We start from the raw sequence: 26,113 nt of genomic DNA on the forward strand, positions 1-26,113 counted from the left end.
ACTGGGCCAGTTGTGTGGACCAGGAGGCAGTCTGTCAGCAGCTTGTTACTGGGCCAGCTGTGTGGACCAGGAGGTAGACTGTCAGCAGCTTGTTACTGGGCCAGTTGTGTGGACCAGGAGGCAGTCTGTCAGCAGCTTATTACTGGGCCAGCTGTGTGGACCAGGAGGCAGTCTGTCAGCAGCTTGTTACTGGGCCAGCTGTGTGGACCAGGAGGCAGTCTGTCAGCAGCTTGTTACTGGGCCAGTTGTGTGGACCAGGCGGCAGTCTGTCAGCAGCTTGTTACTGGGCCAGTTGTGTGGACCAGGAGGCAGTCTGTCAGCAGCTTGTTACTGGGCCAGCTGTGAGAACCAGGAGGCTGTCTGTCAGCAGCTTGTTACTGGGCCAGCTGTGAGAACCAGGAGGCAGTCTGTCAGCAGCTTGTTACTGGGCCAGCTGTGAGAACCAGGAGGCAGTCTGTCAGCAGCTTGTTACTGGGCCAGTTGTGAGAACCAGGAGGCTGTCTGTCAGCAGCTTGTTACTGGGCCAGCTGTGAGAACCAGGAGGCAGTCTGTCAGCAGCTTGTTACTGGGCCAGCTGTGAGAACCAGGAGGCTGTCTGTCAGCAGCTTGTTACTGGCCCAGCTGTGAGAACCAGGAGGCAGTCTGTCAGCAGCTTGTTACTGGGCCAGCTGTGTGGACCAGGAGGCAGTCTGTCAGCAGCTTGTTACTGGGCCAGCTGTGAGAACCAGGAGGCTGTCTGTCAGCAGCTTGTTACTGGCCCAGCTGTGAGAACCAGGAGGCTGTCTGTCAGCAGCTTGTTACTGGGCCAGCTGTGTGGACCAGGAGGCAGTCTGTCAGCAGCTTGTTACTGGGCCAGCTGTGAGAACCAGGAGGCTGTCTGTCAGCAGCTTGTTACTGGCCCAGCTGCTCCATGTCTACACACCTTACCCGAGCGAACACACCACAGCATGCAAATGACTGTCATAGAACGAACAAACAGAACCTGCTTAAACTACTGTGTGGTTTGTGTATTGTGTATTTGTCCTATTCCTTGAGAAATGTCTATTGTTGCTATTATGGATAACAACGTTTACTACTGCTACTACTACTACTACTACAACTAATACTACTACAACAACAGCAACTACTACTACTACTACTACTGCACAAGCCAAGGTTTGAGAGTTGCATGGGTGAAGTATTGTCTAGTCTACTCTTATACCTTGAATAAGTACCTTGAATTGGAACTGCTCGTTGAAGGTGGGGTTTAGGGTCTTCCGGTGGACCTTGGTCTCAAACTTCTTCTTCTTGTCAGGTAGCAGGTAGACCTTGACATAGGGGTCCGAGGTGCCGCCCATGTCCATGGCTGGAAGGTCCGCTGCTTGGATGATCCCTACTATGAGCTGTGGAGAGGAAGGGTGGAGGGGAGACAACAGAGACTGGTCAGCACTACAGTCCCACCCACAGCAATACCAGAGCCTTGATATGACTGTCATCCCACCACCATTTTAACAGAGCACCAAGCTGTGGTTCAATTGGAATAAACCCCGGTCTCATCACTGGTGCAAAACGCTAGGAGGGAGAGACGCTACATGTCATGGGTTCAAAACGATCACCAGCAGAATTGAAGTCAAGAGCCTCTATAGTTTAGATTTAATTATGAGAAAGAGGCCCGTCGGTAATCTCCTACAAAGGGATCCATACCTATATCCAGACCTTCTCATCTGTAGCTCTTTACATTTTAAATCATGGAGGCAGGCCATAGGTGATATTAAAAGTAATGCTCCTGTGAAAGTCACGGTGGTTTAAGCCAAAGCAGTATTAAAGCGGTGAGCAGTCGAGGTCAGAACCTGTCAGAGCTCTGCAGTGATTGGCCTGTTCTCCACCACATCAGACTGATAATTGATAACCATGCTGGGGGGCAGGGGAGGCTGATTGACCTGCCAGTCTGTGCTGCTTCCTCCAAGGCCTATTGGGGCCTCCTAGTCAGTCAATCAACTTCCTGTCAGGCATCAACCGGCAATCTGGAGGGGGACCAGGGCACTCAGCCATGGAGCTCTCCAGCAGTTGTCAGAGCCAGCCAGCATGGATTATTGGAGCGTGAGAAATAAGGCCACCCTCTGCCATCAAAACGCATGGATCGGCGTAGCAACGGATGCTGGATCGCTTCATATTTTGTGACTCGTGTTTTCGCAGTTCAGATCAGAGTGCTAAAGCAAGGCTCAGGGGAGATGGTGATGGGGCTCCAGCTGTAGGAATGGCTCCTGGGTGGCACAGTGGTCTAAGGCACTGCATCTCAGTGCTAGAGGTGTCACTACAGACCCTGGTTTGATTCCAAGCTGAATCACAACCGGCCGGGATAGGGTGGCGCACAATTGTCCCTGTGTCATCTGGGATAGGCTGTCATTGTAAATAAGAATGTGTTATTTAACTGACTTGCCTAGTTAAATACATCTTTTTTTAAATGATGGGAGGATGATGATGGGAGTGGAGGTGACTGTGTGATGATACGATACAGAGGCCAAAGCAAATTCTCCACACACAGCCCACTGTCCACGCACAGCACAAGTACACTGCACAGGAACGCAACATGGAAGGAACATAGATGGAACCCCCTCCATCAATGGGGGTGATATTGTGCCAAAATGCACCCATGTTAATGCATAACATTCTCACAACATTGTTGTAACACAAAATAAATTATACTCTTGTTATATACACTGAGCAGAGGTTGGAACCGGTTCAGGGAACAGAACCAAAATCTGGAAAATAATTACATTTTTCGAGGAACAGAACCAGAACCAGAACCAAGAACGAAAGTGATCTATACTGTTCCGGAACAGAACCATTATTTTAAAAGCATGGTAACTGGTTAATAGCATTATTTTACATTCCAGGCATTTTTTCCAGTCCAACAAAAAATGGACTACAATGCTTTCCACAGTTGTGTCAAGTTGGCTGGTAGTGGCTCTCTACCTCGAACAGCTTGTTCCATCTCATCCCACAGATGCTCAAGTGGATTGAGATCTGGTGATTGGGCAGGCCACTGCAGTCAGCTGAATTCACTGTCATGTCCGTGGATCCATTCCTATACAATCCTAGCCTTATGGCATGGGGCATTATCCTGCAGAAAAAAATCTATTTGCAGATGGATACACTGATGCCATGAAGGGATGCACCTGATTGGCAATGATGTTCAGATATCCTGCGGCATTCAAATGTTGCTCCACTTTTATCAAGGGGCCCAATGTGTGCCATGAATACACACCCCACACTATCACACCACCACCACCATCCTGCAATGTTAACACGTGGCATGATGGATGTATGTACCCATACCCTAGTCCTCCTATCTGCGTGAAACAGCAGGAACCGGGATTCATCAGACCAGGCAATGATTTTACAATTCTCCAGTGTCCAGTGTTTTCATTCCTTAGCCCACTGCAACCGCAGAAAAGACGTCCGCTGACATACCCCATTCATGTCAAGGTAAGACGAGTTGCGTATTCTTTTATGGGTCTTTAGGCACCACTGTTGTACTGGACTGTCAGTTGACTAACTGTAGCCCGTCTGTTGCTCTGCACAATTCATGTCAGCCTCCTTTGTCCTCTTTCATCAATGACCCGTTTTTGACCACTGGCCTGCCGTTGGCTGGATGCCCATTGGGTGGTGGACCATTATTGATATACACGGGAAACTGTTGAGCGTGAAAAACCCAGCAGCGTTGCAGTTCTTGACACACTCAAACCAGTGCACCTGGCGCCTACTGCTATACCCCATTCAAAGGAACTTAAATCTTTTGTCTTGCCAATTCACCCTCAGAATGGCACACATACACAATCAATGTCGCAATAGTCTCAAGGCTTAAAAATCCTTCTTTAACCTGTCTCCTCCTCCATTTATACTGATTGAGCTGAATTTAGCTGGTAACATCAATAAGGGATCATATCTTTCAGCTGGATACACCTGGTCAGTCTATGTCATGGAAAGAGCAGGTGTTCCTAATATGTTGTACACTCAGTGTAGTTTGAACATAAAGTTAAAGCAACCCAAAGGGAACAACTAAGATACTGTACATGTATGTTCTTCAAAATGTATTAAATATATTTTGTTCTCTCACCCATCTACACACAATACCCCATAATGACAAAGTGAAAACATGTTTTTAGAAAAGTTAGCAAATGTATGAAAATTAAACACAGAAATATGTCATGTGCATAAGTATTCACACTCCTGAGTGAATGCATGCTAGAATCACCTTTGTCAGTGTTTACAGCTGTGAGTCACTCTAAGTACATCTCTAAGAGCTTTGCACACCTGGATTGTAAAAATCTTCAAGCTCTGTCAAGTTAGTTGTTGATCATTGCTAGACAGCCATTTTCAAGTCTTGCCATAGATTTTCAAGACAATTTAAGTCAAAACTGTAACTGGACCCCTCAGAAACAATCAATGTCGTCTTGGTAAGCAACTCCAGTGTACATTTGGTCTTGTGTTTTAGGTTATTGTCCTGCTGAAAGAGGAAGTTGCCTCCCAGTGTCTGTTGGAAAGCAAACGGAACCAGGCTTTCCCTCTAGGATTTTGCCTGTGCTTAGCTCTATTCCGTTTCTTTTCATCTTAAAAAACTCCTTAATCCTGGACAATGACAAGCATAACATGATGCAGCCATCACCATGGTTGAATATATGAGGAGTGGCACTCAGTGATGTGTTAGATTTGCCCCAAACATAGCACTTTGTACTCAGGACATTAAGTTATTTTTTTTTGCAAACAGGATGCATGTTTTGGAATATTTTTTATTCTGTACAGGCTTCTTTCTTTTCACTCTGTCATTTAGGTTAAACAATGTTGTTGATCTATCCTCAGTTTTCCCCTATTACAGCCATTAAACTCTGTTTCTGGGGTGTGAATACTTTCTAAAGGCACTGTATGTACAATTATCCTGCCTGTCACTTACCAACGACCTCACTGTGATGATATCAAAAAAATGCCCGCAGAGCTCAAAATGTTAACCAGCAGACATCTCTATGCAAGTGTGTCGATTAATCCTGACATGCTGTCCATTAGATTTCCCTACAGTTGTCCAGAGAGAAGCAGTGTCAGGTGTCCTGCTACTCAGTGTCACACTGCATTTACTGTGAGCCTCCACTCACCTGAACTCATCTCCATCATCTCTAAGAGGATGATGGGACTGGAGGTCTGTGACGAAGACCGTTTGCTTACTAGGTTTTAACTATTACAAAACTCAAATCAGATATTCTGCTGTGAAACCACCTCCATTGATTAATACAACACGTACAGGACCAATGTCCACAGTCAAGAGTTAAACAGTCATATTCAGACTAGCTGAATATTTCATCATATTTGAATATTCTCAGAGGGACCAGTTGAGTCAAGTGTACAAGGGGGCCAACAGCTACACTGAAGTGGATTATTAAAGGGTACTTCTAAACTGGATTATTAAAATGTACTATTAAACTGGATTATTAAAGGGTACTACTAAACTGGACAGTGGTATAAAGTACTTAAGTAAAATTACTTTAAAGTACTACTTAAGGAGTTTTTTGAGGTAACTGTACTTTACTTTAATATTTATATTTTTGACAACTTTTACTCCACTACATTCCTAAAGAATAATAATAATGGACTTTTTACTCCATAGATTTTCCCTGACACCCAAAAGTACTCGTTACATTTTGAATGCTTAACAGGACAGGAAAATGCTCCAAATCACACACTTATCAAGAGAACATCCCTGGTCACCCTACTGCCTCTGATCTGGCAGACTCACTAAACACAAATGCTTCATTTGTAAATTATGTCTGAGTGTTGGAGTTTGCCTTTGACTATCCGTAATTAAAAGAAACAAGAAATTGTGCTGTTTAGATTGCCTAATAGAAGTAATTTGAAATGATTTATACTTTTACTTTTGACACTTAAGTATATGTTTGCAATTACATTTACTTTTGATACTTAAGTATATTTAAAACCAAATACTTTTGGACTTTTACTCAAGTAGTATTTTACTGGGTGACTTTCACTTTTACTTGAGTCATTTTCTATTAATGTATCTTTACTTTTACTCAAGTATGACAATTAGGTACTTTTTCCACCACTGAAACTTGATTATTAAAGGGTACTACTAAACTGGTTTATTAAAAGGTACTACTAAACTGGTTTATTTAAAGGGTACTATTCCAATCTGTGTTTGTGTTATATGATCCTCACGATACTGAACATCTGATCTGGCTTCTTTCACATTCCCCAGGTCTGTAAACCTGTGTGTGTTTAACGGAGGGGCAGCGTCCTGTCACAGAGAAGGGCCTGCCGGGTCGTAACCCTTCCCTGTATGTGTGATATTGGCCGCTGACGGGAGGCTGGAGAACGGTGTGCACCTGCAATTGTGACTAAGCCCCGGGCAGCACGTCCTGAAAGGAGTTGTTCCGATACTCCCTCCCTACGTCCCTCCCTACGGCTCCACATAGCCACACAAACACTGCACACTTCAAAGGAGAAGGCGAAAGCCCCAAGGGGATGTGAAAGGAGCTGTCATATTCCTCCTGTCTTCTCTTGCTTTTTGCAGGAACCTCTGAGAACGTATTCTCTTTCAGAGGTCAATGGTAGAAGTACATTTGGAGAGACAGAGAAAGGTAATGGGGAAAAGCTCTGGTTTTAATTATTCCTACCCAATATAATGGAGACGGTAAACTCTCTGTTATGAATCCAGAGGGTCTCCTTTCGACCCATTAAAAGGGACATTAATATGATGTTGAAAGAGGGAAATAGCATATTATGTCTCCCTTTCTGGCTCCTTTGTGGATCATTTGTGGTGGAGCTGCTTTATATGGCCACTGTACTCTGGGTACCGAATCTTTTACTAACCTGTGCTCTCATTAAACCCCCAAACCCCCATTCTAATAGAGGCCTGGGCCAGTAGCCATCACTGGTGCTTAACTAACAGAAACAGGTGGAGACATTTGACCACATAGGTCTTTCTCTTTCCTCCATTCAGAGAGAGGCCCTGCTCTACTGAGCTGAGAAGGGCAGATTACCTTTAAACAAAATGAGAGCCCTCCTGTCCCCCCTCCTCCTCCACCCCCTCCTCCTCCTCCCACCTCAAAGTCCTCAGCAGAGGACAAGAGAACAACTAGTGGAACAATCACCTGTGCCAGCCACTCTTCCTCAGACTAGGGCAGTCTTTTCACTGTGATTGCATCTACTCTGTGGACCTGAACTGAAGACACAGGAGCTGAGTGGGTAGGGGGCTCTGTGGCTCTCTGCTGTGGCTGCTGCTGAACTGAAAGTGGGTCAGACTGACAATAGTCCCTGGTTCCCTGGCTTGTCTCTCAGCCTCAGAGCTGGGTACTGTCAGTGAGCGCCGGGCCCAATGCTCCAGGTTTCTGTCACACACACAGTGACAACTGCCATCCATTCATTATGGATCCATTATGGAATTACGGTGCTTATTATTAATGGACCACTGTAATCACAGTCTCACAGAACAGGCTGGTATGGTTTTACACTGCATGACAGCTCAGTAAACTACTGGGAATGTAGATAGCTATATTGGACGCAATATATAAAATAAGTAATGTGGCTAGTATTCAGTTAGTGCATTAGTCTTAAATGGTAATAAGGCTCTTTATCAGAATAAATTTGACTGATATTATGATAATGACCATGACTATTATGGCCATTACAACTGAGTGCGTGAGGGATTATTGTGATTATTAATCCTCATGATTAGCATCATTACTGTCTTTTTCCATCACTAGATTTCGCTAAAGCATTTTCATTTAAGGACAAACAGAGTGCTTGAGGGTCTTTCAGGGGAAAGTTGTGATGCATGTGTAGAATCTCTAATGTTCCGAAAGTGTGGATAATATAATATGGCGGGTCAGCGAACACTTTCACCCAAAGTGACAAAGCAATCCACTGAGAACTGTCAACATACTATCCATTCAACTCATGTGGGAATTGAACCCACAACCCTGGTGTTGCTAGCACCATGCTCTAACCCAGTGAGCCATTGAAAACTCCCGGCCACGTGGATGAGACAGAGTGACAGATTAGTGTGAGTGGCTAATCTCAGGCTGTCCATCGGCTCTGTTAATGACAGGGAGTTAGCAGGGCCCCAGTGAAGGACAGCAGAGCTTCCTCTCCACGCTGCCTTCCACCCTCCTCTATGATCTGTCACACAACATCTGGAAGTTGGTCTGCTCCTCAAGTCGCTCTGCTTTTTAAAACCCAGACGGAGGGAAAAATACAGCAGATGGATTCCAGAGGGGACTGTGTTCCCGTCAAGGCCGAAAGAAGGCACTTTTACAAAAAAAAAACAGTATACCCAGAAATACCGAAATCCCAAGATGGGATTGTTTGCGAGAGGAGGAGTGATTCATTCACAAACCAACCCAACCACCGTGATCCTCTGGTGAGGTGTATCTGTAGAGCTCCGGTTAGCATGCTGCAGTTATAGGCATTAATAATAAACAGTGGTGATACAACAATGAATAGTAGGAGTATGTTCTGCATTACCTGGGTAGGCAACATTTTCTCAGTGTTTTTTCAAATGGATTGATGAGTCGATGGACCAACCACAGAGGAAGATGGGGGTGACCATACTTACGAAGGAGAGACGTTTCGGACAACAACGACAACGACAGTGAGAGTGGATATCAGAGGCGGACCCTTACCGTATTCTCGGTGAAATTGTAATCCAGGCTGAACTGTAATTTGCCCAGTTTCTCTTCCTCCTTGGGCTCGGGGTCTTTCTCTGTATCGGTCAGGCCTGTCTCAGCGTCATCCTCATCCTTCAAGGCCTGAAGGAGACACCCACCAACAGTCAGTGCCCTCCGTATGCCGCCTGTGCCAGCCTCTTAGACGGCTGTTGCCCTGCCCCGCCCCGGGCCTGCCAGCGGGTGTGCCAGCGGGCCCGTCTCCTGAAAAAAGCTGCCTCTCTTTGGGGGGATTATAATGAGGGGAGCAAGCACTAAAACACCACAGCTGTTAACACCAGGACATGCTCGGTGATGCGCTAGACCCCTGATGCGGTTCAATCAATCTGTGGGTGTTTTGGTCTGAGGGGGCGAGGGGGGAGAGAGATCAAATGATAGAGCCAAAAGATGAGAGTAATGGGCAGGCAGAGGAGGGAGGGAGGGAGAGGAAGAGAGAGAGAGAGAAAAGGAGAGGGAGAGAGGGAGAGAGAGAGAGCGCTTCTGCAAACCACAACTGACAATTCCCCTGATGTTATTTCAAGAAGATCAGTCTGTGGTGCAAAACAAATCAACAGGGAAATGTCAAGAGATGGCGAGAGTGAAGAAGAAGAAGAAGAAGAAGAGGAAGAAGAGGAAGAAGATGAAGAGTGAGTTTTCCTTTGCTAGCCTGGTTCTGAAGGGATGCTGGTAGTGGTGGGGGAGAGGCGGGTTCGAGGCAGGGGTGCAGTCAGTTTGTTATTGATAAGCATGCGATTAAAGAGGCAAAAACTAGTACATTCAGTGTCAAAGTTGCCTTCCAAAAGGTCAGACATTGTCAGACTGTCATTGTTGCATGCAGGGCATTCTCAGTAAACAGAACAGTACTCTGGTTGTGAACCCCACATTCTCAGTTGACTTATCATTCACCCATCAGGAGACACAATCGCATTGTCATAACCCTCAGCTGCATGTGTTACCCCCACGCCGATGGAAGCTATAAGCATCATGCCAGCAGTAGGTAGGTAGGTGTTGGTAAGAGATGTTGTCATGGTGATGGGGGCCTGCCCTATTAGTGGTCAGGTTGCTGGTGTGAAAGCATCAAGGCTGAACAACATTGATTTGTTTGGAATTTGTACGGCCCATCTGAGTCCCCTCCTGGTGCAAGCAAACCTATTGTCAATTTTTCCCTAAGCAAAACTATAAAAAATGTAATTATTTGTTCGTTATTGCTTGCACACAGAGAGGAGAGGAGTATAGCAGAATAGACAGGCGTGTTCAACACCCACAATGTGTATTAGGTATTTTACTGGGTTAAGTCAAAGTCAAGTCAATCTGCCTGTTGACTTCAGGTGAATGTATGTGAAACGTAAAGCTACTGTATGTCTAAACCTTACTACAGGTTTCAAAAGCAGTAACCTAGCAACTTAACCATTCTACTTTAGATCATGGGCACATCTTGTTTTGAAATGCAAAGCAAAGATTGAAAAGGCGCCAGATGGAGAATCAATGTGGTTCAACCTTGTTAAAGCGCGCCCAGTGCTTCTTTCATACATATATATGTGCATGTGCAAGACTACGCACATATATAGAGCAGATATACATGTACTGTATGCATAGTTACATATATTTGGTTCTATAGGAGTAAGTTGTTGTCAAGAGGCTATCAAAACATCAGAGCAGCAGGCTTAAGGAGGATCCAACAACAATTGGGAACCTACCGCCAGTGACAATCCCGCACAGTCATCAGACACAACACAGATAAGGAGGACATAGAAGGAAGAAACACACATTAAAACAACCACACACAGGAGTTAACACAAGAGTCTAGGCACACCAGGAGAAATGACCGCTCGGGAGCCCATGGCCCCGCCTCTAGAATGTCTAACCAATAGGTGTGTTGCATAAGTAACCGATAGGGGTGTTGTATTGGCAGTGCGTAGCCTAATGCTTGACGTGAAAGTCGTAGCAGCTCCTTAATCAGTACAGGAAAAGTGGTCTATCCAAATAGAATTCATTCTAGATTGAAGTCATAGTAATTCTATGGGTATAAGTTTAAGATAAATCAGTGTTATTATAAAGCTTACTGTCACTAGGAACAAGGACACAAGGCAGAGGCCTCTACAAATCAAAGAATTGTAAGCATTTCAACAATAAGCTCTTTGGTATGAATCAGATGAAACTTGTGGAGCTCACTCCTTATCAGACTGTGTAACACCTCTGCATCTCTGGCCTGTGTAGCTATTCAATTCCCTACTCCTACATCATCTCACAGGGCTTTGTCCTCCACCCCAATTCAATGTCCCTGATTGATGATGTGAGCGGTGTTGGCGTGGACAGACTGCAAATTAAACAGACTTTGTCAAGGGGGGGGGGGGGGGGAATTGAGAACCTTCGTTAATGCAATTAGCATTCTAACTGGGGTTAAAGAGCTGTGTGTTCCCTATTCTCTCTGTGTGCGTTGGAGAGGGAGGGCGGAAGTAATTCACTCCCCTCGCTGGTAATTAGCTATTGTCATTTCTCTGGGTTGATACCACTGGCAATACAGCATACCGTACTCAGCGCTCATTGTTCTTAACACATTAAAATACTGAGAGGAACAGAAAGAGAGATTGAATTCTCTCTCTGAGGCTATTATAAACGGCAGGCTTCCTTAACAGTCCTGCAATCAGAGTGGATGGGGAGGAGTCATCGCAGACGCAACAATGTCAACACAAGTCGTGTGTCATGTGTGTCCACTGGTCTTCATGGGGGAGAGTTTGGCCTAAACCAGGTACGGGTCAAACTACGGCACGCGGGTCCATTCAATTATTTTTGGTTATAAAAAAAAACTCCAGGCCGCACTTGAACTTTTAAAACTAGATACAAAGTATCTAAAAAAAATCTGTGCGGCCCTCCGTTGAATTTTGGCCCTCGAGCCAAAACGACTGCCCACCCCTGGCCTAAACTATATGTATGTCTGATAAATTGTATAGTGAAATCGCTTTGTTATGTGAAGATTATTATTCTGAAATATACTGTATATGCATTTATTTATAGGTTTCAATCATCAATGTATGCCAGGTGCCGGTTAAGTGTAATAAAAGTCAGTGATGTCATTTCTGGCTACAGTCAGTCACAGATCAAATGAAAGAGACTCGCAATGTATAAAAATGTATATAACATTTTTTTTTTTTTTTTACCTTGAAGTAAAAGGTAAGTTATATACAGTATATATGATGCAGTAGAAAATACAAAACAACTTGGCAATATCAAATACTACTGTTGACTAACAAACGATTAACTCTAATCAATAACGTTCAATGGCAGTAGTACAAAGTCTTTACCTCGGTTTTCGCACCGTCGTTCACGTCCATCATGTTGATGGCATTCTTGCCCTTGTCTTTGCCCTTCTTTTTGTTCTTCTTCTTGAATATCCACTTCTTGCAGATGCAGAAGCAGCAGGAGAGGACCAGGACCACGGCCACGAAGGCGATGGAGACGATGGCCCAATTTGGCACTGGAGAGGGACACACAGGGACACAGGTTAGACAACTATATGTCAACGATGGGGCCATACCTGGATGAAGAAAACCACACCATTGCTCTCACTCTTCTTTTCTCAAACAACCAAAAGTGCCTCGTCGAGAATATGGCACCATTGTCTGTTTCAAACAAGGCACGAGCTGACCAGAAATGCCTGGTCACCATCTCCCTGCATCTAACAAATGACTCTGATGGCGGGACGTCGAGACTACTTGTTGAAGAGAGCGGCTGCAGCAGCAGCTGGAGTGAATGAGGACATAGAGAAAGACATAAGGATGTGGGATGGCAGGTCGCCTAGCGGTTAAGAGCGTTGGGCCAGTAACCGTAAGGTCGCTGATTCGAATCCCGAGCCGACTAGATGAAAAATCTGCTGATGTGCCCTTGAGCAAGGCACTTAACCTTAATTGCTCCTGTAAGTCACTCTGGATAAGAGTGTCTGCTAAATGACTCAAATGTAAAGGTAATGTGCAGACGGAAGACTTTGATCAACAGTGGTGGGTGGCAGCGTCCCCGATCTGCAGTCTAGACATGGACTCCTAATGATTGCCCTCGAAGAGAGACGTTTTAAGCGTCCCGATGGTTCACTGAGCATCCTCGGCCAATTTAGTGGAAATAACAGAGGTTGGTATTTTCCACTTGCCATTTAAACAAAACATTTCTCTCTGACAACTGATACTTTCACACCAATCACGGGCACACGGGTCAGGGTGTAGAGGTCATTTGCAGGGCCTGTTGGAGAGCGAGTTACCAACTGTAGCGTGACCGTGTCGAGTCAGTGATTGCATGACCACTCATCATGTTCATGGGTTTTTGACACTTCTCTCTCAAAGAGAGTTCCTATTCACACGTTTGTCTCAGATTCATCTCATACTAGCCAGTTTCTGAGAACTTTCTTTGAGAGCTTTTGTCAAGTTGCCAGTCAATTTCTTAGCATTGCTCGTGGATGTGACCTACTCGGCAAAGGATACTAAAACAGCCATGGACCGTTATGTTACTTTAATTGAGAATGTAATGACGTGTTTTTTTCCTCCCCACTGTAGGCCCAATTTTAGATAAGGCTGAATGGACTTAACAGTCCAGCTGAAAGGTCCAGTCAGGGCTGTCACAGGCAGACAGGGAGCCGCTCAGCACCACAGCACGGTGATCACTCTAACCGCCTGCTGACAAACAGGGACGCCCATCTAAACAACAGGAGTCAGGCAGTTCTCCCCGACAGAACACACACACACACAGCCACCATCTATGCACGGCACAAAAGTGGGTTGTTAAAAGTATCAGAGTGGCCAGACGTGCTGTAAATAATGAGGACAGAAACACAGTGTCAGGCTCCTCCATCCTGGAGGGATAATTACAGCTTCTGCTCACAAACATCAAACACCTTGCAACCCACACCTCATTTCAACAGAGAGGGCCACCAACAGACCCATCTGCAACAGAGAGGGCCACCAACAGACCCATCTGCAACAGAGAGGGCCACCAACAGACCCATCTGCAACAGAGAGGGCCACCAACAGGCCCATCAGCAACAGAGAGGGCCACCAACAGACCCATCAGCAACAGAGAGGGCCACCAACAGACCCATCAGCAACAGAGAGGGCCACCAACAGGCCCATCAGCAACAGAGAGGGCCACCAACAGGCCCATCAGCAACAGAGAGGGCCACCAACAGTCCCATCAGCAACAGAGAGGGCCACCAACAGACCCATCAGCAACAGAGAGGGCCACCAACAGTCCCATCAGCAACAGAGAGGGCCACCAACAGACCCATCTGCAACAGAGAGGGCCACCAACAGGCACATCAGCAACAGAGAGGGCCACCAACAGGCCCATCAGCAACAGAGAGGGCCACCAACAGACCCATCAGCAACTGAGAGGGCCACCAACAGGCCCATCAGCAACAGAGAGGGCCACCAACAGACCCATCTGCAACAGAGAGGGCCACCAACAGTCCCATCAGCAACAGAGAGGGCCACCAACAGGCCCATCAGCAACAGAGAGGGCCACCAACAGTCCCATCAGCAACAGAGAGGGCCACCAACAGACCCATCAGCAACAGAGAGGGCCACCAACAGGCACATCAGCAACAGAGAGGGCCACCAACAGACCCATCAGCAACAGAGAGGGCCACCAACAGTCCCATCAGCAACAGAGAGGGCCACCAACAGGCCCATCAGCAACAGAGAGGGCCACCAACAGACCCATCAGCAACAGAGAGGGCCACCAACAGTCCCATCAGCAACTGAGAGGGCCACCAACAGGCCCATCAGCAACAGAGAGGGCCACCAACAGTCCCATCAGCAACTGAGAGGGCCACCAACAGGCCCATCAGCAACAGAGAGGGCCACCAACAGTCCCATCAGCAACAGAGAGGGCCACCAACAGGCCCATCAGCAACAGAGAGGGCCACCAACAGGCCCATCAGCAAACAAACTATGTCTTTGTCAATATTTACCAAGATGGAGACCGTGTGGTAGATTCAAGCTGGTTTGATTTACTTTATCACTGAAGGATCTGATAATTGAACAGTTTTCCCACCTGAATAAATTCCACCACGCTACACTGAACAAAAATATAAACGCAACATGTAAGTGTTGGTCCAATGATTCATGAGCTGAAAATAAAGATCCCAGAAACGTTCCATACGCACAAAAAGCGTATTTGTTTACATCCCTGTTTGTGAGCATTCAACTTTGCCAAGATAATCCATCCACCTGACAGATGTGGCATATCAAGAAGCTGAATGAACAGCATGATCATTACGCAGGTGCACATTGTGCTGCGGACAATAAAAGGCCACTCTAAAATGTGCAGTTCTGTCAAACAAGTTTAGAGGGAGCGTGCAATTGGCATGCTGACTGCAGGAATGTCCACCACAGCTGTTGCCAAAGAATTGAATGTTAATTTCTCTACCATGAGCCACCTCCAATGTCATTTTAGAGAATTTGGCAGTACGTCCAACCGGCCTCACAACTGCAGACCATGTGTAACCACGCCAGCGCAGGACCTCCACATCTGGCTTCTTCACCTGGGGATCATCTGAGACCAGCCACCCGGAAAGCTGATGAGACTGAGGAGTATTTCTGTCTGTAATAAAGCCTTTTTGTGTGGAAAAACTAATTCTAATTGGCTGGGTCTGGCTCCCCAGTGGGTGGGCCTGGCTCCAAAGTGGGTGGGCCTATGCCATCTCATGGCTGCTCCCCTACCCAGTCGTTTAATCCATAGATTAGGGCCAAATGTATTTATTTCAATTGACTGATTTCCTTATATGAACTGCAACTTAGTAAAATCGTTGAAATGGTTGCATATTGCGTTTATATTTTTGTTCAGTATAATTACAGAATAATTACGACCATAGAAAAGATTACATAGTACATTTCCTCTCTGTACACTACTCAGAAACCTGTTGTGGTACTACTAACTCTATCCGTATGGAACACTGGGAGCCAATTGGCTTCATTGTAAATCCAACGCTTGTCACCTTTCAGTGCTACTTTGAAGACTCTATATCTGCGGGCCACTAGAAAGAACCATCACAGGAGATATATATGACGGTCTATTCTCCCTGGGGCTTTGGCTCGCCAGCGCTTCACTGAATTTCCCTCACCGCCTCGCCATCAGAGAGGAGGGAAGGGGAGAGAACAAAATCAATGCGCTGTTGACAAAATCGATAAGCACTCTCCTTTAAGGAAAAACATTGAGTGATGCTCTAAAATATCTTTGGGATCTACAGCCTTGGCCTTGCCACAGTGGTGTGCTAATGGCAGGGACAATCTCCCCCGATCCACACCATTTTGAATTCGCCCTCTTGAGCTGTGATCTCTGAAAAACTGGTTTTCTGCTGCTCACAAAGTTGTTGAAGAAAACATTTGAAAAATACGAAATATTGTTTTGAAACTTGTTTGTTATAATTGTTTTAGTGGTAAAACTACGTCACTTTGCATTAGTATGGTAATTATCGATACCTTTATATAATAGAACACCTCACTATCCGTCACTGACTCCATTTCTTCTTGCATCCTCGGTCAACTCTAAAGTCAGAGGTTTAGGGCTGAGTTAAAACCTCTCTGCTCCTTGGCCAAAGCAGGGGCAGCGGTCTGAGACTGATACCTTTGGTATACCACCACGCGTTCCAGTGTTTGACTGGCCATTTTTTCCACACAGCCTGGCAGACTATCTTTTAATGGAAGTGTCGGAGATATCGCAGGATCCTATTTCAGGCCTGAAAGCTGGGATGGTAAGTCACCGTCCCACTGAAGGAACCGCAAAGCTGTGACACTTTTTCAAATAATTTCTAATATCAATGACACTGCAGGAGTCTAAATTAAATGAACTGATATAACAGTGAAATGTGGCATTATTTTTACGAGGCAGACTGCACTGCAATTGGATTCCGTTGTACATCATGAAATATAATATGTTTAAATGGTACTGCCACCCTCTGTGGTTATTTACAATATGTTAACATCAGTGGTACACAACTGTTATAATGCACAGCCCATTGCTGTGAAATCCAATGCAATAACCCAGGCCTTATTTATCTATTTAATTGGGCATGTGTCTAATACTGAAAGACACTTTTGTGTTGCTTAATTAAAATAACCTGAGTCCCCGAAAGCAATAAAAGCATTCCCTAATTAACTACATGGTGTGTCTATTCTCTCTTGAGACCGCGACGCTAGCGGGTGCACCGCACTTCAACTTTAAGCAGTAGTTATCTCTCATTCCGCCACACACAACCGCGAACGGAAAATGGTGCAGGCGCTGGATGATGGAATGCGTGTTCGATGTTCACAGCTCCGGAGGAGAGGCGCAAATCACATTTCTGCCGCCGTAGTCAAAAACCATCCAGTCAGCGGCAGCCAATGTGCCTCGACGCCACACAATGAGACGTCTCCTCGGCTTTTAGCTGTGAATATCAACGTCCTCCGGATGCCTTCAAGGACACAGCAGGGCCTTTTGGCTCATTCGCTCCGAACCAGGAGGCTCCAGCTGCATTTGTCAGGCGCTCCGAGTACCCCGCTTTCTTATCAAACGTATGTTTTTTTTCTTCCAGACAGAATTGATCTGATAACCGGCTGGAATGGGGACCATTGAAATATGACAGCTGAGTTATCAGACAGGGTTTTTTTAACAAAACCTTGCAGTCTGCCAAAGGCTATGGAACTCTTGACACATGGAACAATGCAAATAGGATGAGGGCCTTTTGGTTCTAACACATCTTTTCAGACATACTCTCTGTGGATGGAGAAGAAAAGGTTACAGTAACTGAAAGGTAATCCTCTCACAAAGTCCGCCATTTTACTGAACTTCATCTGTAAGAGACTCTTGGCTCTATTTAACAACTCCTTATTTAAAGGAATCTGTCATGACTTTAGTTAAATAGCAGAAAACAAATAATTCAGTCAACATTCATTCTGGATTATAGACTATGGGGATATTGCCTATATGAAAGCAGCTGCCACTGTATTTAAGCCTTTGGATGCAGTTTATCATTGTGCTTATTATAGACGATTCGTTCAGTACACCACTGCATTCTGTATCTTCATTGTTAACTTCATTGTTACTTAATTGTTAACTTATAGACGTACAAGATACCAGACCTGGTCTTAGGGATGGCTAACTCTGGAGATCACAATAATCTCCACTGAGATACAGGTAGGTAAATCTGTTTTTTTCACCTTAGTGGAATAATCTCCAAGGCTCTCTAAAATTGGATGAATTGGTGCCACTGGGACAATTCAAAACGCTGCTTGAGGACCTTTTTACTGAATAATGTTTGTTTTCTATGATTGTGTTTTGCTTTTAGTGTTTTGATGTGAATATTCATGTAATATTGATGCATATTATTGATGTTTATAGTGTATATTGATGGGTATTGTTCAAATCAAATTGTATTTGTCACATGTGCTGACAAGAGCAGGTGTAGACTTTACCGTGAAACTCTTACTTATGAGCCCTTACTTACGAGCCCTTACCCAAATATGCAGAGTTAAAAAGTAACATTGATGTACAGTATATTGTGTATATTATTGTGTATAGTGTACATTGATGTGCATTGATGTCTATTGAAGTGATGCTCAACTGAGAGACACAACCACTGTCAGTGTGGCAATAGATAGAGCAGGATCAGTCAAATCGTTGAGACACAGAATAGGAATCATGGAAGCTAAAGGGCTCTATTTCATTGTCTAGTATTGGGGCAGATTTCCATACTATCTCAATGTTTCCGGCCACGGGGCAGAGGCAGTCTGAGGGAGTTGGAGCGGTTAGATTTTCCACGACGGGTGAGGTTGATGGGACGGGCGCATAGTAATCAGTCACTTGCGGTCTGCCTCGGGGCACAGGGGGAGCTTCCTGCTTGTCATCACATTACCCATGGTCCTCTGGGGAGGCCTCCTTACATCTTTATACAAAGGATCCAATAGACTGGCAACAGTAGTGGGCGGGGGGGGGGGGGGGTGATGATGTATCAGGGTAATAGGCATGGCAACACAAACTAATATATTGTGACAGCACACTGTTGGTCAATTAACCTTGACATTACATGTTGTTATGCCAACAAGAGCAGCACCCCCAGTCCTTGCCCTTTCCCACTGTGGGAACAACAACAATGACAGTGCAACAATAGCTGCAAACGGGGTAGGATGAATATGTGACAGAAAAAATAACTAGCTACACAAGATTTATGTAAAACTAATGAGGAAGAAAGTGATTGAGTTTCGGACCAGGCCTCTGATTCCCTTCTTTAAAAGGCTACTCTGGGGGTGGGTGAGGTGGGAGGTAGCGTACTGGGAATCTCAAAAGGGTCAAGCATCTCCCCCTGCACTCCATGGAGCGCCCTCCTGACATGGGCTCGGTTGGGCGGGGGGGGGCAAGAAGTTTGGTCCGAGGAGGGCTGTTCTTCCCGTCTGTAAGCTGCTAGCTCTAAGTTCTGGTCCCCCAGCCCCCTCCTGCTGCCTCATGGCAGGCCTACTGGCTCAGTCCAAGGCCCAGGAGAGGACCGGGACTAGAGCCAGACAGAGAGGGAGAGAAGTTTGTATTTGCTGATCTACCACCAGTCTAATCCTCAAAGGGTGCTGTCATTTCTGAGCAGAATCTAAGTGAAATAAACTACTCAGTAATTATTCTAAATTCTTTTTTTGAAATGTTAGAGTTTTCAGTCACCTGTACATCTAATTTCTTTTAAAATCCAAAGCAGTCAATTTTGTAATGAGTATGTATAGCTTTTAGTGTAATACCCACAGAAACAGCTCTGAAAAAAACACTAATATCGACAGCCTTAGAAAATACATGTTTTTAGAAATGTCATTTTCAATATGTTTGTCTGTGTTATTTAGAGTAATGGCGGCGAGTGTGGAGACAGCAGTTATAGATCAAAGCATTTCTAACACTGAGAGGTTCATTATTGTCACTGAAAACAAAAACCCTTTGGTGTTTAGAGGGAGTGCTGGAGAATTCATTACAGTGCCTCCCTCTGAGGCCACAAGGCCCTGAGCATGGTGTGGTGCGGCCCAACACAAACAGACAGCTGCAGCGCATACACCCCTCTGAGTGTGGCCGTTGGCTTTATGTGGCGCTCGCTATGGCATGACATGGCGTTCTCCATACACATTACTTCATGCAAGCCAATACCGTCAGTAGTCTGACCATAAACCTTTAGTGGTAAACTTGAAAGAGAGAAAAGTGGGACAGTCTGCATTAATCGCAACAAACATCCTTGTGGTTGCAATGCATGCCGGGATTGCGGATGGAACTACAGCAGGTAATGGAGAAAGTAATGCTTTTAATAACATCGTCTTTGTTGTAGGTCCTCCTTGGTGTGAAATAGTTTTGAGACAGCGAATGAGAAATGATTTGATTTGATTTATTAGAATCCCCATTAGCTGACGCCAATGGCAACAGCTAGTCTTACTGGGCACGTGACGAAAAATACATTACAGACAAAAGACTTTACAATTTCCATACACTACATGTTCATGTTTTGAAATGTATGTGTGTGTGCATCTATCAGTTACACATACATGTCAGTACTTACACACAACAAGTAGGTCACATGGGGGAGAGGCGTTGTTCCTTGTGGTGTTGCTAAATTGTTTTTTTTAAACCAGGTTTGGTGGTTTAAAATACTTTTGAGAAGGGAAAATGTATCAAGAAAACACTGAAGATTTTTGTAGGAATGAAATTCAACTCCATTTGAAAACAGCCACTTCTAGCAGCCACTTCTAGCAGCATCAGCCAACAGATGGGGCTGAAGAGTGTAAATGTAAATGTAAGAGGAGCTTCTGGCTTGGAGATTGACTCTTTGTTAATGTCACAAGGCATTCCTCTGAGTTATACCAGAGATACAGCACAAGATGCCCAACTCTGACAACACCATGCATTCAGCTTTCCCTCCAGGAGCCAAGTCTTATAGATAACCATCTATTTCTATGTAGAAATACCCACAATGAATAATTTGCTATGGCAATGAACTGATTCTGTCTTATTCATTAATGCCCTGTCCCCAACCTGGGAGTAGATGTATCGATATTCCCTGGCACAAACAAGTCGGTGGGCATTCATCAGGCTGGCAGCGTTCGGCGCGGAGCCGCTCGTTTTCTAGTTCTGACTGAGTGCTGGAGCAAAAACTGTAATTTAAACTCTACTATAATGGAGTGGCTTTTTCGGGGGCTGCTTTCAGATAGCATCTCTGTCTGAGGCACACCCAACAACCCCTTATTTAGTCGTTGTCCACATCACACAATGTGATAATTAGGGAGAGAGGTGGTACATGGGTTGTTACAAAGCCTAATGGGCTGGTTGCCACCGTGTCATTGCCAAATACAGACAGCGAAAAGAGAGAAAGTCCGGGTGTTTTGGAAGGGTAACACAACTCCATTGTGAGAGTGCTGAGGCACCAGGTTAGCTGTTGCTGGCTAGGATGGGGGATGTGGTTTAGTTGCTAGATGTGGCAGGTGGTATATCTTCAAGCCCTCTCACGGTGAAACAGTTCTGATATGAGGGACCATTACTCTGAGGCGCAGGGGACATCAGAGTCACCCCCCTTCACAGTGTCTTCATTACGGCTTCCATATGCCCCTCAGTGGTGCTAATTTCATTGGAGCACCCAACGGCTCCAACACACTACTAGGAAGTGTTTGTCGCTTGTCAATCAATGAAAGTCCATCTCTGGTCTGATGGGGTAAAGTCCAGCACATACTGTACTGACCACGGACTACTGTCTAAAGCTTCTACGGCTTTATTTCGCAAAAGCAAATATGTTGTTAGTTTTAAATTAGCCTCCCCAGACGCAGGATAAATCTCTAATCAGGCTCCCTGCGCTATTAATCTAGGACAGCATAATAAAACAAGTGGCGTCATTCACGTTGGAGCTAAAGCAATAGAACCTCTCTTTTTCACGGGAGCCGTTTCCTGACACGAGAATTACTTCCACATGAGCCGGTGGATATGTCTATATTTAGGACTTGGGGGGTTGAACACAACAACTTCCACTGGATAAGTAGGTTGGGGTTTGGGATAAACAAAGGATTCTGCTGTCCCAAACTAACTGCTACTGTTCCACAGACATTACAGGCAAAGACAAGTGTCTCCTCCGGAATCACTGGGTGGAACATTTGTATAGGAGTGATGGGTTGAGAGTTGGTCAGGATTTCAATATGCTGTAGTCGTGTCTCCTGTCGGGGGAGGGTATTGATGGAGGGAAGAAACACAGGGTGCCCAGCAATACAGACAACCTTGGAGATTGAAAAAGTGAATTTGCTTTGAGAAAACCAACAATCTTGGAAATTAGACATACTTTCCAAACAAAACTTTAAAATCAATGCTGTTTGTTTTCTTGTCACCTCAAATGCCAAATGGGTTTCTAAAAGTAGTCACGGTACTTCTGAGTAACACCACTAGTCCCTATCCACAATCAGTGATAATGACCACTTGTACTTTGTTGATTGCAATTAGTCTCTAAAGAACAGATCCAAGGGTGCTTTGAGGAATTTGTGAGACGTCTATAGGAAGTAGCTACTCAACCAATTACCACTCTGTCACCGGGCAGGTTAAGGGACACCAACCACTAACATGACTCACGTGGGATTTTGTTGAGCTCATTCATGAACTTGTTCTTGAGCTTGGAGAAGTCCTCGCTGGATCCGGTGCCGGAGATGTCGGTAGCGTTGGCACCGACCGTGGAGGCAGTGGTGGACATCGGGGCCGCTGCCAGGGCTTCCCTTCGACTCTCAGCCATGGTGGTGCTGGGCAGCCAGGCAGAAGCTGGAGGAGAGAGGGAGAAAGAGTTGAGTTTAACACACCTAATTTAATATTGCTTCCACTATACATAGAATAAATAGATACAGAGAGAGAGGCAGATCGAAGGTAGAGCGAGAGAGAAAGAGAGACAGAGACAGAGTGAGAAAGAAAGACAAAGAAAGAGAGAGTCAGGTAAGATTAGCTGGTTGTGACAGATGTCTGCCAGGGACAGTTTTCTCTGGCCCTGCTATAGATGAGTGAGTGGAGCTCCGTCTGTGTGACCATTTGCTGGCTCAGCCTGAGTAAACACACCTGGATCCCACAATGATCCTGCAGGGTTCTACCAGCAGCCCCAGGCAGATGAAGCTGGCTTTCACACCACACAAAGGCTGTGTCCCAAATGTTGGGAACAGTGTGGCATTTGGGACGTTCTCAAAGGCTCTAACAACTCCACTTTCTACTTTAAGTATGGACTTTTTATGCTGTTCTATTCTAGTCATGCAAATGGATTCCCAGGCATGTGATTGGATTGATAACAAATATAGTATTGCTAAACTTTATAGCGTGCAAGACATAGGGATAACCCACTATTACCCCACTGTGCACTTCATATAAACAACCAGCAGGAAGCCAGGTGTGTTTACTTTGGATTCATGTCTCTGTCACAGGAACAGCAATTTTACAATAGTTTCATGTGTGTGGGTGTCTGTTTGCTAAGAGGTGCTGGGCAGATTGTCACCAGCCGCTGCTGTCACCAGGGCGACGGCAGAGTAAATGGCCCAGATGTTGGATATATGGATACATATATCCATTCTCATTGACAAGGCTGTAGTGAAGCAGGCTGAGAGTTTCAACTTCCTTGGCGTCCACATCTCCAACAAACTAACATGGTCCAAGCACAACAAGACAGTCATGAAGAGGCCACGACAAAACCTATTCCCCCTCAGGAGACTAAAAAGATTTGGCATTGGTCCTCAGATCCTCAAAAGGTTTTACACCTGCAGCATCGAGAGCATCCTGATGGGTTGCATCACTGCCTGGTATGGCAACTGCTCGGCCTCCGACCGCAAGGCACTACAGAGGGTAGTGCGTACGGCCTAGTACATCACCGGGGTCAAGCTTCCTGCCATCCAGGACCTATATACCAGGCGATGTCAGAGGAAGGCCCTGAAAATTGTCAAAGACTCCAGCCACCCTAGTCATAGACTGTTCTCTCTGCTACCGCACGGTAAGCGGTACCAGAGCGCCTAGTCTAGGTCCAAGAGGCTTCTAAACAGCTTCTACCCCCAAGCAATAAGACTCCGTAACATCTAATAAAATAGCTACCCAGACCATTTGCATTGCCCCCCACTCCCCCTTCTATGCTGCTGCTACTCTCTGTCTATGCATAGTCACTTTAATAACTCTACCCACATGTACATATTACCTAAATTACCTCGACACCAGTGCCCCCGCACATTGACTCTGTACCAGTACCCCCTGTATATAGCCCCGCTATTGTTATTTTACTGCTGCTCTTTAATTACTTGTTATTTTTTTATTTATTTTATCTTTATTTTTATTTATTTTTATATATAAGTATTTTCTTAAAACTGCATTTTTGGTTAAGAGCTTGTAAGTAAGCATTTCACTGTAAGATCTACACCTGTTGTATTCGGCGCATGTGACAAATAACATTTGATTTGATTTGATTTATACGGTTGAAGTTGGAAGTTTACATACACCTTAGCCAAATACATTTAAACTCAGTTTTTCACAATTCTTGACATTTAATCCTAGTAAAAAATCCCTGTCTTAGGTCAGTTAGGATCACCACTTTAATGTGAAATGCTAGAATAAAAGTAGAGATTTTTTTATCTCAGCTTTTATTTCTTTCATCACATTCCCAGTGCGTCAGAAGTTTACATACACTCAATTAGTATTTGGTAGCATTGCCTTTAAATTGTTTAACTTGGGTCAAATGTTTCAGGTAGCTTTCCACAAGCTTCCCACAATAAGTTGGGTGAATTTTGGCCCATTACTCCTGATAGAGCTGGTGTAACTGAGTCAGGTTTGAAGGCCTCCTTGCTCGCACACGCTTTTTCAGTTCTGCCCACAAATTTTCTACGCGATTGAGGTCAGGGCTTTGTGATGGCCACTCCAATACCTTGACTTTGCTGTCCTTAAGCCATTTTGCCATAACTTTGGAAGTATGCTGGTGGTCATTGTCCATTTGGAAGACCCATTTGCGACAAAGCTTTAACTTCCTGACTGATGTCTTGAGATGTTGCTTCAATATATCCACATAGTTTCCCCTCCTCATGAAGCCATCTATTTTGTGAAGTGCACCAGTCCCTCCTGCAGCAAAGCACCCCCACAACATGATGCTGCCACCCCCGTGCTTCACGGTTGAGATGGTGTTCTTCGGCTTGCAAGCCTCCCCCTTTTTCCTCCAAACATAACGATGGTCATTATGGCCAAACAGTTCTATTTTTGTTTCATCAGACCAGAGGATATTTCTCCAAAAAGTGCAATCTTTGTCCCCATGTGCAGTTGCAAACCATAGTCTGGCTTTTTTATGTCAGTTTTAGAGCAACGGCTTCTTTCTTGCTGAGCGGCCTTTCAGGTTATGTCGATATAGGACTCGTTTTACTGTGGATATAGATACTTTTGTACCTGTTTCCTCCAGCATCTTCACAAGGTCCTTTGCAGTTGTTCTGGGATTGATTTGCACCTTTTGCACCAAAGTACGTTCATCTCTAGGAGACAGAACGCGTCTCCTTCTTGAGCGGTATGATGGCTGCGTGGTCCCATGGTGTTTATACTTGAGTACTATTGTTTGTACAGATGAACGTGGTACTTTCAGGCGTTTGGAAATTGCTCTCAAGCATGAACCAGACTTGTTGAGGTCTACAATTATTTTCTGAGGACTTGGCTGATTTCTTTTGATTTTCCCATAATGTCAAGCAAAGAGGCACTGAGTTTGAAGGTAGACTTTGAAATACATCCACAGGTACACCTCCAATTGACTCAAATGATGTCAATTAGCCTATCAGAAGCTTCTAAAGCCATTACATCATTTTCTGGAATTTTCCAAGCTGTTGAAAGGCACAGTCAACTTAGTGTATGTAAACTTCTGACCCACTGGAATTGTGATACAGTGAATTATAAGGGAAATAATCTGTCTGTAAACAATTGTTGGAAAAATTACTTGTGTCATTGCCAAAACTATAGTTTGTTAACAAGAATTTTGTGGAGTGGTTGAAAAACGAGTTTTAATGACTCCAACCTAAGTGTATGTAAACTTCCTACTTCAACTGTATATTTATATATTGCCCCATACTACTACAGTGTATAAAAACTATAATGAGGTTGTGAAACAAAACGAATTTCCAACGTGCCCTGTTTCATGATACTACATTCAGAATCCCGTAGATGGAAGAATGTATAGACACTCTATGAGTCACTAGATGGCAAGGTGATCCGATTGCCTTGTAGGTTTACTGAGTGTGTTTATGGGAGAAAACATATAATCCAATTTAGAGTGCAGTGTATTCACAGGATAAGAGTGTTAGCTGTTGCTAACTCACTTTATAGGCATTGGCAAGCCTGTTAGCAGAGTGTGGTGTTGTTCACTCACTTTGCAGGCATTGGCAAGCCTGTTAGCATGAGGTGCTGTTGTTCACTCACTTTGGGTTTGCCAG

General features: G+C 44.9%; 1 protein-coding gene across 1 annotated transcript in view; it reads right to left on the reverse strand.

Moving 5' to 3' along the window:
• The window catches only part of LOC120032323 (synaptotagmin-1-like), a 41,706-nt gene extending 19,278 nt beyond the window's left edge, over nucleotides 1-22,428 (reverse strand). The window contains exons 1-4 of the mRNA XM_038978367.1: nucleotides 22,272-22,428; nucleotides 11,993-12,165; nucleotides 8,670-8,795; nucleotides 1,215-1,382 (exon numbers count right to left, since the gene is read on the reverse strand). Coding sequence (XP_038834295.1) covers nucleotides 1,215-1,382; nucleotides 8,670-8,795; nucleotides 11,993-12,165; nucleotides 22,272-22,428 — 624 coding nt within the window. The remainder of the gene's footprint in view (nucleotides 1-1,214; nucleotides 1,383-8,669; nucleotides 8,796-11,992; nucleotides 12,166-22,271) is intronic.
• Between the last annotated feature and the right edge of the window lie 3,685 nt (nucleotides 22,429-26,113).

Source organism: Salvelinus namaycush, chromosome 38 (assembly GCF_016432855.1).
Source record: "Salvelinus namaycush isolate Seneca chromosome 38, SaNama_1.0, whole genome shotgun sequence".
Classification (NCBI taxonomy): domain Eukaryota; kingdom Metazoa; phylum Chordata; class Actinopteri; order Salmoniformes; family Salmonidae; genus Salvelinus; species Salvelinus namaycush.